Source organism: Austrofundulus limnaeus, unplaced genomic scaffold (assembly GCF_001266775.1).
Source record: "Austrofundulus limnaeus strain Quisiro unplaced genomic scaffold, Austrofundulus_limnaeus-1.0 Scaffold177, whole genome shotgun sequence".
NCBI classification, from domain to species: Eukaryota; Metazoa; Chordata; class Actinopteri; order Cyprinodontiformes; family Rivulidae; genus Austrofundulus; species Austrofundulus limnaeus.
The window spans coordinates 115,276-126,619 of NW_013952579.1; the positions used below are offsets into that span (position 1 = coordinate 115,276).

General features: G+C 39.4%; 1 protein-coding gene across 8 annotated transcripts in view; it reads left to right on the forward strand.

The window, feature by feature from the left end:
* The window catches only part of LOC106524118 (focal adhesion kinase 1), an 81,130-nt gene extending 74,824 nt beyond the window's left edge, over positions 1-6,306 (forward strand). For 5 of the 8 annotated variants that reach the window (XM_014017787.1, XM_014017782.1, XM_014017785.1 and 2 more), the window contains 6 exons: positions 543-646; positions 884-892; positions 2,706-2,861; positions 4,166-4,246; positions 4,328-4,413; positions 4,500-6,306. In XM_014017787.1, the coding sequence (XP_013873241.1) occupies positions 543-646; positions 884-892; positions 2,706-2,861; positions 4,166-4,246; positions 4,328-4,413; positions 4,500-4,626 (563 nt within the window). In that variant the 3' untranslated portion in view covers positions 4,627-6,306. The remainder of the gene's footprint in view (positions 1-542; positions 647-883; positions 893-2,705; positions 2,862-4,165; positions 4,247-4,327; positions 4,414-4,499) is intronic. The other 3 variants (XM_014017783.1, XM_014017791.1, XM_014017790.1) reach the window with 1 other exon arrangement.
* The last annotated feature ends 5,038 nt before the right edge of the window (positions 6,307-11,344 follow it).

Below are 11,344 nucleotides of genomic sequence, written 5' to 3' on the forward strand. Positions count from 1 at the left end.
AGTTTGTTGAATCTGACGTGACATGTTCGTACGAACCCTTTGTACGAACAAAAGTAAGAGAAATTTAGGATAAGAATACAAACATGTTCTTGCATGAGGCCCAATATTTCTAAATTTTTTTATTTCTAATGAAGTCGTAAAACGTAGAGTCGAGGCCACCTCCCCTCTGCTGGTTTGCTGCACATAAACTGAGTCCATTTGGTCCAGTTAATCAACAAGTACGTCTGCACCTTCTCATATTTCATTTTTAAAAAGTTAAAAACAAATGCTTTTAGAAAGAAATTAGTGGGTTTGATTCTGGTGATGGAGAAGCGCTCATGAATGACATCACTCCTGACCAATCAGTGACCTGCGGTCTGCCTGCAGACCATTCATTTTGACAGATCTGATCATAAACTTTGCAGCTTTTTCAAAATGAAATGAAAAAACTTTCTTTGTTTAACGAAGCCTGTTGGCGAATGAATAACATTTTTATTTTTTCATCGTTAGCTGCAATTTGTCCCTAAATTTCTGATCAGTCGTCCTGGTTTTGTTTTGTGCAGAGCATGTGGCCCCTCCAAAGAAACCCCCTCGGCCCGGGGCCCAGAGCCAAGTAGGAGGTCTGGCCTGTCTTAACAGCGGAGACAGTTACAACGATGGAGTAAAGGTACAACCGCATGTAAAATATGAGCTCAAACCATAAAACAAATCCACTCACTCGTGTCTGAACAGCTGACAGCAGCATGCACACGATACAGCATTTACCAAACACAAATTGCATGGTTTTAATGCTGACTCTGTTAATATTTTCTCTCTTTTTGTTTTGTTTTTCCCCCTTTGGCTGCTTCATCTCTCCCTTCCTCTTCCTCCTCCTTCTGCACTCCACCTTACTGTTGACCCCTAGCCCTGGCGGGTAAGCAGCACTCTGTGTTTACTGTGTGTCTCTTCTCTCACTCAGTTTGATCATTGATTCAACTAATCCCAGCTATCTGTAGTATTAACATTTCAACTCTCCAGCTGGGATCCTGCTCAGTTGGGAGTTTTAGTTGTTTGTTTTTGCTCCAAATTAACTTTCTGATTAGAAACTAATCCAGCTGCAGATGCACAATTTGTTTGCTTAGAATGAAAATCTTTAGTTAAACAAGTCAGCCTGGTCAGGTTTTTATCAGGGTTTATTTTTTACCGTTTTGAATTCTTTCTTTATCTTAAAAAAGGAGGGTTTTGTTTTTTATTTTTCAAAGTTTAAAGTAACAGAAGCTGACCCAAAGTGGCATTAGTTCAGGAGGATGGATGGAGAAATGGTAAATGGACTGAACTTATAGAGTTTATCAAGTCCCTCCGGACCCCAAAGTGCTTCACACTTACAGACATATTCACCCATTCACACACACATTCACACACTCATGGTGCTAAGCTACATTGTAGCCACAGCTGCCCTGGGGCACCCTGACAGAGGTGAAGCTGCCTTGCACTGGCACCACCGGACCCTCTGACCACCATCAGTAGGAAAAGCAAGTGAAGTGTCTTGCCCAAGGACACAACGACTGAGACGGCTGGAATGGGGCATTGAACCGGCAACCTTCTGGTTACAGGACGAYGCCCCTAACCACTCCATCCTTTATGATTTAACATAATTATTAATAAACATGATACAAGAAAAAATCAAAACAGTAATTAAAAACTTGGGGCGGCTGTGGCAGACTGGTTTGTGGGGTTGTCCTTATGGTGGGTTGCCGGTTCAAAACTCCATACCATTCGTCTCAGTCAGGCAAGACGGTTCACCCGCCTTGGCTGCTGGTGGTGATCAGAGGGTCTGGAGGTGCCAGTGTTTGGCAGCCCCGGTGCATCAGTGTGTGACTGTTGTGTGAAGTGCTTTATACATTCAAGCCATTTAACATTTAAAAAGTTCTGTTAGTAAAATAATAACAAATACTAAAGATGTGACCTGTACTGATGTCATTCTTTTAGATGAATATCTAAACTGACGTGGGTTCACTTTGTCTTTGATTGTAATAAAATAACTACGAGGACAGAACAAGAGTGCGTGTTTACTTCTATTCAGAACATGGAAATAAACAAATAGTTATCACTGTAAACAAATCTGTAGTAAAGCTGAGGAGGACTACAGCTTACCTAAAACCATAGTTCAGATCTTTGCAAATGGAGTTTTGTGGAAAGGTGTGAACAATAAATATCTTACCTGTTGTAGCAGTTTGATCCTCCTCAGTTTGGAAGAGTTTAATTCTGACAAGCTAACAGCTAGTCAGAGCAGGGCCGAGAACAGAGCTGATTGCTGCCGTCTTAAAAACAACTTTGATCTTAGTTTTTTTAATAGCTCATGCAAACACTAAACCTTTACATCGCCATCAGTTTCACATACATTGCAACTGCAATGTAAGGCTTTATAAAGAGTTTGGAGCTGTATTAAAATGGCAACAAGTCACTTATTTTTTGTCCCACTCAGACTAGTTATTAGTTTGTCCACAAATTGATTTAAAAACATCCAAAGTATCACTTTAAAAGGTTTGAGTTTGTCATTACTAATGTACAATGTGACACTGCCATCTGGTGGCCAGAATTTAGAACCACACCCAGGAACACTTACTATTTTTTATGTCCTGCAGCTGTTTATTATTATTATTATTGTTGTTGTTGTTGTTGTTGTTGTTGTTGTTGTTGTTGTTGTTGTTACTATTAATATTATTATTTCCCCTCCTACTGTTCAGCTGCAGCCTCAGGAGATAAGCCCGCCTCCCACAGCCAATCTGGACCGCTCAAACGACAAAGTGTACGAGAACGTGACGGGACTGGTGAAAGCTGTGATCGAGATGTCGAGTAAGATTCAGCCAGCGCCTCCGGAGGAATACGTCCCCATGGTCAAGGTAACACGCACTCACCGCTTTGTCTCAGATTATGATTTTTTTAAAAATGTTTTGATTTAATCACACCATGTAGTAGGTTAGGGAACAGATACTCCCCTAAGATTAATTTATAATTCAGTTTAAGCCCTTCTGGGACAAGAGGTTTTGTTTCCCTTCAGTCCATCTGTATCATTTTTAAAATCTCAGCTTGATGAAAAATGAAGATGTTGCTCTTATTAGGATTTTGTGGTTTTCACTCATCATTTCAGGGTGTTTGCAGTTTATAATAACTTTGTACTTTCCAAACTCCCAGTTTGGCCACTTCTGTTGTGTCCTGAAGACATCAAAGCCAGGATGTTCTCACACTGTATTTTTATTTGGGTTTTAAAACAGACAGTGATTTTAAACTAGATTCCCAGTTTGGAGCGGTAGTCCAGGCCAGTTTTTATCATTTCAGGGAGCTGGCAAAGGTAAAACTCTTTCTTACAAAGAGACTTGCTTTTGTTTATTTATTTATTATTTTTCTATTTTATTGTTTCAGCTGCTTTTATTTTTCATTTTATTTGTTTTAAATGTTTGATTTTACATGTACAGCATTTTGTTGCAGTTGTGGCTATTTTAAAGTACCTGTGACATCAGGTTGTTGTAATGAATATGAATGAATTTTTGCAAGGTTAACATTAAAAACATAACGCAAAACAAATTTCATGTCGCTGGGATGAAGAGTTGTTGAGATATTTGCGTGTGAAGTAACAGGAAGTGATGACAAAAGGGAATGTCTGCATGTGAACAGAGCGTGGCTACAATGGCTGACAACCCAGACTGCAGAGAAGAGTCAGATGTTTCTTTAGATTATTTTGAGTCTCTGTCAGAGAGAGAGAGGACGAAGAGTAAAAGTTCAAATAATATTGTTTCAAGAAACAAAGACCAGGGAGTTTTCTTTCTTTGTTAAAGAGTTCCCCTTTGATGTCACTTCCTGTTTCACTTTGGCTGAGCCAAGTTCAAAAAAATATTGTGGTTATGTGACAAAAATAGGTAAAATGATGTCAAGTTTCCTAAATGTAAAGATTTTTTTTTTACTTTTTTATATTTGTTTAAAGGTTATACGTGTCACAGGCACTTTAAAGTGCTTTAGGAATAAAATTGTAGTAGTTAATAGTAGTACTGTAGTAGTAGTAAGAGATAAAAGCAAGCAGGACTTCGCAGCATGACAGCCAAATGTAATGCGTTCGCAGCCATTCTGAGTCACTTGTCTAGTTTGTTTTAAAAATTGTTTTAATACTCAAATCTGCCATTTGTGTCCTGAAGTGTTTCTTTTGTTTCAGGATGTTGGTCTGGCTCTGAGGACATTATTGGCCACAGTAGATGAGACTCTACCTCAGCTCCCAGCCAGCACACACAGAGAGGTAGAAACACTTCAGTCCCGGTCAAACACACCTGGCAGGTTTTTACTGAGTCCGTTTGTTTTCATTTATTACCTTTTGCAGATCGAGATGGCACAAAAACTGCTGAACTCTGACTTGGCAGAGCTGATTGGGAAGATGAAGTTAGCCCAACAATATGTGATGACCAGGTAGGGGAGGAGATTAGGATTAGATTAGTAGGTTTAGTTTGATTGGTAAATCAGAGTTTATAAAGCCGCTCGTCTTTGTGTGTCAGTCTGCAGCAGGACTACAAGAAGCAGATGCTGACGGCAGCTCACGCTCTTGCCGTTGATGCCAAGAACCTCTTGGACGTCATCGACCAGTCGCGGCTGAAGATAATGGCCCACTCCCGCCCACACTAGCCCCACCGTACCCACCGAGGGGCTGAGTTGACTCAGCGGGAAACACGGCGCCTCTATGGTTTCTGCTGCAGAACTAGAGACTTCTGGATGGGTGGCKTCAGTCCTGAGAGATGACAGAAGGCTGCTCTGTTCTCATCACGACCTGAGGGGGGGAAATCAAACCATTATACCTTCAATCCTCCTTTAGGATGGGATTAAGTTATCAACCACTGTGACTTTCCTAAGACAAGTAAAAACACTTCCTGAGTCAGAGCCTGTGCAGCTCTGCTCTCTTTGGACTGGACTGAAGAGATAAGAGGACTGCAGAAACTGATTTTTTTTTTAACTCTGGATCTGGAGATAAAAACTTCCTGATGGTATCAAACACTATAAAGGGAGTGATCTGACATCGGGTCCATCAGAACCTGACTGGACTGTGAACTATGTGAAACATATCTCTGTGAAACATCAGCCATCTCAGTGTGTTTGTCCACATGGATCACCTCGTTAGGTCTTTGGTTGTGAACTCTGGACGTTTTGGATCCGGTGATCTCAGACGGACGTCTCGACTGGACGACGCTCGGCGGATCCACCTGGAAGCCTTCGCGTCTTCTTCGACGCTGTCTCTTCTCCGCGCGCTCCTGTTCCCTCCGTCTCACCGGTTTTTATTTATAGACTCGACTCACAGAGGAGACGGAAGGAGGGAACAGGAGGTGAAACTTCAGGAGCACACAGTCCTCCTCCTCTATTTGACTCTTGTCCTTCTCTTCCTGCAGTCTTCCTCAGCTCGTCTCTGAGCAGGTTTTTAAAAGACTCTAAATATGAAGAATACCCCACGCAGGACACTTTCCACTCCCCGGTTTCGTCAACTCTTTTTATTTTATTTTTTTGTTTAATTTTGGCTGGCTCCATTTTTTGTGTTGTTTTATCACTTTCTGGACTGAAAACTGTTTGTAACTCAGAGAACAGGCAATCCCAGCAAAGAAAAAACAAAAAAAAGAAAAGAAAAAGAGCTTGATTTTAAACTGTAATGTAAAGACGTATGTTCTTTTCTTTTCTTGGGTCAGGAAACAGTTCATATGTTCCTCCAAGACCGGGAGGGGGAGGGGGGGGCGGGGTCGCACTTTGTCCAATCGCTCAGCTGTGGCACAAAAATAAACCTCCAACAAACCAGGTGTATCACTTTAAAAATGTCCCGCCCAACCACCGTCTCCAGGTAAACAMCACACAGGGAGCCACGTGACTGGAGCTGGTTTTACAAACAGAAAACTGTAAAAGTGAAACATGGAGTGAAGCCGGTATAACATCATATACTGCTATGAGGAAGGGAGCATATTTGCACAGCACCGAAATACGAATAAATCATAATCTAACCTTTTTAATCCCATTTTACCCAGATGTGACAATTCATGTTTAACCAGCAACAAAACGATCGACTTTCTGGGTCAAATATGGGTTTAAAATATTTAAAACACATTAAAAGAAAAAAAAATACCCTAAACAATCTATTTTATCTCAGTGTCGTGTAAATCTGCTCATGTTGGTATATTGTAAGCTATACTGGTGTGTATCACTGGTGAATTGTACAGAACTGGTAAACACTGGTTTTTATTTTGTCTTCTCGGCTAAATGCGCCGTCTTGTTAAATAGGAAGAAAAAAAACAAAACAAACAGTGAAATAAAAGAATGAAATGAGAGTGAGCTCATTTTTCATGTGAGTTTAATTTAAAAACTGCGTTTTTTATGTGCAATGTAGTTTGTATTTCATGCTTTGCTTCATTTTTTTTTGGCAAGATATGGTTATTTATATTACAAATGTKTTCTTTTCCACAGCACATTCAAAACAAGACAGTGCTTTAAAATGTAGTCAAACAAAACATTAAAATACAGTCATAATGAAAGTCGTAAATAATTATAAAATAACAAGTAAACTAAGATAAAATAAAGAGACACAAATYAAAAACATCAACTCTATTTGGGTCTCCTCTTGAGTCTTAAACCAAAGAATAAAACTTTCTGAGAAGCTGTTTAAAGTCTTGTTGAATCAAGACCRTTTAACCCTTTAAATGCAAGCATTCAAATCAACCCAGAAACAATGGAGATAAATCAAGACCAGGATTATGTATTTGATTTTTTTAGGCAGCTGCTGTATTTTGCATTTTTCTGGTTTATCTAAACTAAAAGTTCAATAAAGTAGACATATCCTGCTTTTAAACCCATCTTTTTTCATATTTAAATCATTTATATAAAGTGAAACGACAATGCTTTGTTCTGAATTCCTCCTTACTGTAACTCCACAAGCCCCTCTTTCACCTCATCTCTGAGGTGTGTCTCAGATCAACTCATTTTGAGGCTGTCTCTTTAAAATCYGAACGAGGTGTTTCACACTTYGCCCCTCTCTGGCTTTTAGACTGGTCCATTCTAGTTTAATAGAGGGGTTTACAACTTTACCAGTTAATTWAATGGATCCAAAATGGACCCAAAAGGCAACATCTCACTGGGCTGTGACTGATGAATTGTGAGGGCGTCTCCAAAACGTTTCCCTCTCGATTTTCTCAGGAGTCGCAGGAAATTAGAACATGTTCAGAAACCCCTTTTGATTTAACGTCTTTAATCCTAGAACACGAGTTTGTTTTATTAATATTTATGCAAACTCGTGGCAAACTTTGGCCCAGTTTTAGAGTTTGTGCAAACGGTTTCCGTCTTATGGAGTACAAAATGTGCAAACTTCTCTCCCAGCTTGTCTCCGAGCAGTTCTTAGCAGCAGCCCAGGCGAGATACAACCTAGAAGAAGTGAGAGGAGCTGCAGACGAAGAACATTCACCTTAATGAACAGGAAACCTCCCGTTTGTCAGGTTTGATTTAAAGCCTTCAATAACAACAACCCGTTTGAGTCTCGACCGCAGGATGAGCTGGAAAACGTCTGAAAAGCACTAAAACCGTAGACTTTCCTGAATCAACAGTGAAAACCAGCTAAGTGGCTTCCTCAGAGCTGTCATGATTTAACCTGATTGGAAAATAAAATCTCCGAAGTTAATTAAAAATTACATTCTCTGCAATTTGGAGGGAAAAAAAGTACAAAGTCAAAACTTTACAAAGTTGTGTAACGTAGTAGTGCAAATAGTTTAGAGAGGGCAACACAACATATTGAAAATGTTTCCATAGAGGCTTGTGATAAAGTGCATACCTAATTTCCCTCTGGGACAGTGGCAGATCTAGGATTTTTCTGAGTAAGGGGCCATCAAGGGGCCACAATATTCATAGAGGGGCCAAGTATTTGTTCAACATCATTGCACATAAATCCACGGTTTTGGTAAGGTGTATAAATTTAAGCGGTCACATATGTTCCAACATTGTAACGTAGTGTAATGTTATTAAAAAAGCTTAAATTCTCCATCAATTTTACATGATTTTTACTGTACGTGGATAAAATATTCTCAAAGCATGTGAGAAAATGAAGCCATTTGTCAGTGGACAGTTAATTTTTGCAAAAATTTTCAAGTCTTTTAAAGAAGAGAAGAAGACTGCTGTCAGATTGATTCATGTTGGACTTTACTGTTTGACTCATTAGCGCCTCTAGTGTTTGGGCCTGGAACTGCAGCCACCGTCATTCTCAAGCAAAGGACGGACGAGTGACAGGACAGGGGCACTTCAGGGGGCCAATCAGATTTCAGCAGGGGCCAATGCCCCTGTGGCCCCGCCCTTGCTCTGGGATCAATAAAGTATTTTTGAATTGAATTGAATTGACAAACTGGGTGCTTTGTAAAGTATGAGGAGCGTGGAGAAACAAAAGAACTAGGGAAATGTGGGTTTACTGCAACTGATGTCCTATTCATCGATAATATCAGTGGTGTGTGTGTGTGTGTGTGTGTGTGTGTCCTCAGTGTGTCCACAGCAGTGACAGGCCTGCGGTCAGAAGCAGCAGAGCAGGGGGGGTGTGGACGGAGCCGGCTCCACTTTTGTTGCAGTAGTCGTAGCCGCTGCAGCAGCTGACCTTGTTCCCGTTTCCGTTTGAGTCGACGGAGGCCGTGGAGGCGGCGCCGTTGCACGTGGCCCTGCTGGAGCACTGCTTCACTATCGCCATCATGTCACCTGAGCCACACAACACACACACACAATGTGTCAGAGATGATRGTGTTGATGATGATGATGATACACCAGATCGGACATGTGAGTTACCCAAAGTGTCGACGACGGTCATGCATGTGTCGAGCGGCGCCTGGCACCGCTGGTTGTTCTGGTTGCACACGGTGTTGGTGGCAGAGGAGCTGCACACGTAGCACGTCAGGGAGGTCACTGCACAGAGAAGAAGTCTGATTACTGATCAGCTGTTGAAGCACAGAGGAGGAGACTGGGTGCACAATTTAAAAAATATCACAGATAATATAAAATTTATTGCCAAGAAGCGATGTTACAACAAAAAGATAATCTAGCAAACACAGATTACCTTCCTTTTTATGCTAAAATTACTAAATCTATTTTCAGGTCAGTGACATTTTCCCATCATAACTTTGATTTGTAGATACTATGGTACCGACCTCTTAAAGGATAGAAGAAGAAAAAAATTCTGAATCAAACTAAATCTGTATTTGTATTCTTTTTCAACAAAAGGAAATGTCAGTTTTTATGTTTCCACAGAATAAAATCTGGTRCCTTTACCAAGAGATAATAATTCAAAGAAAACCTTGTGTTGTCAAAATAAAAAAAACGAAATAGATGTCATTTTAACAGGTTGTTAAACGTACTTTTACCTGCATAAATGAACACTTGATGTGAGTGTTTTATCAATCAAGTGGAATGGATTTGTTTGTGAAGCAATAGAAACAGCTGGCAAACTAATGTTTTACAGTAAGTGTGTGTGTGTGTGTGTGTGTGTGTGTGTGTGTGTGTGTGTGTGTGTGAGAAGGACACAACCCCTTCACAAATATATGAGCTCTAGTCCTCTTTTTTAAAAAAAAAAAGTCAAATTGACATTTTGGGGTACATTTAAAAAACATAGAAAGGAACAAACTTCCTCAAGTTTGAACCTCTTCTAACCACTTTCAAAACCTTTTTTTTTTTTTTTGCTCGTTGTACTTTTGTGAACAAAAACAGTTTAGTATAAACAGCCAAAACTACAAATAAAGACTTTAAAAAGCTCAATTTATAAACTATCTAAATTTAATGTAGCATTTTCCCAATCTCTTATTTGTTTTTGCTTTTTCATGCCATACCTGTGTTCCTGTGTCTTTTGGCAAAAATATCCACACAAATCTAAAGATGTATGGCTTTAGCTCTTCTTGACTCTACATTAACACTCCCAGACTGCTCAGGGGATTCATCATCACTTCCATATGTTACATAAATTCAAATAAAAAAATGAAGTAAACCACAAACAGAAATGTCTGAGCTTTAATTATACAGTTTATGCTGCATCTTTGTGACTCACTTATAGCATTTAATTCAAATATCTAATTGAAATGTCTGCTCATAAAAAAAGAAAAGTCCTGTTCAGATCTAATTAAAGCCATTAAAGCACGTGTTGCACCTGCAGCTGTCTGGTTTGACGGCTCTCCTCCCCGCTGTCACGCCCAAGCGATCTATCTTTACTGCACAGTTTGTTTCATGCTTTGTTTTCAGTGAGGTGGTTAAGTGTCGTGGGAATCCAAAAGGCCTACTCCTTTTAGAGCTGGATTATTTCACTTAAAGAGGACGTAAGAAGGTCCTGGGTTCAAAACCTGATTCAAACCTGGGATCTTTCTGTGTGAGGTTGTTGCCTCCCTCTATAAAAGACATCTGGGATCTCAGTGGGATTTTCCGGGTTAAATCATGATCAGTACATTCACTTGACAATATAAAGTGGTGTCAGCTTCAGGGGAAAGTTGAACAGATTTAAATGTAAACAAAATGTGTGTTTCATTTCACATTTTGGCCCTTTGAAGAATGTCATCATTGTGATATTAGCTCACTTCAATCTCCCAATTTGACTCATCAACAAATCTGATGAAGGAGCTCAAACATCTGAAAACTCCCTCTGACCTTGTTCCATGTCAGAAATCACCTGAATAGAATTAAATGTATTTTTACTAACAAAGTCAAATTAATGTTTTTAATGGTTGTATCTAAAGCAGAGGTGTCCAGAGGGCCGGTGTCCTGCTTCACCTGCCAGAAACGACTGCATGATTAACAGGCTTCTGCTGGACTTGTGAGTGGGTTGTTTAATTGTTGGAATCAGGTGTGCCGAAGTGGGAAACCGCTAAAATATGCAGTTATTTAAAAGAACCAGGACACCCTTGATCTAAAGAAAGCAACACAAAACAAGTCGATTTAAAGGTGGAAAACACAATAAAACTTTAATGGATATTATTTATTATTTCTTTTATGCAGTCTTCACTCTTTCAGTTAACATAGTTGGACTTTTATGTAATAATTTGCAGAAAAACTGATATATATATTTTAATTTGCTAACATTTTCATAAAGAAAATAATACAGAATAAAATATTGTAAATTATCCCATAGTTCTTCAGCAGCACAACCCATTTGAGATCAATTGTTGATTTTTCGTTCCTTTTTAAAATTATATACAAGTGACAAACGGGTTGCGTTTTTATTTCCAATTTAAGCAGAAGGTTTGAAATAAACAAACAGCAGAAGAATAAACAGGTGTGAAAAGTATTCTTTAAGTATTAATATTAGAATTAAGAAATACTTCTGTTGAAGCTGAAGTATTAACTTGAACTTTTTAGTCAGCTAAATGTA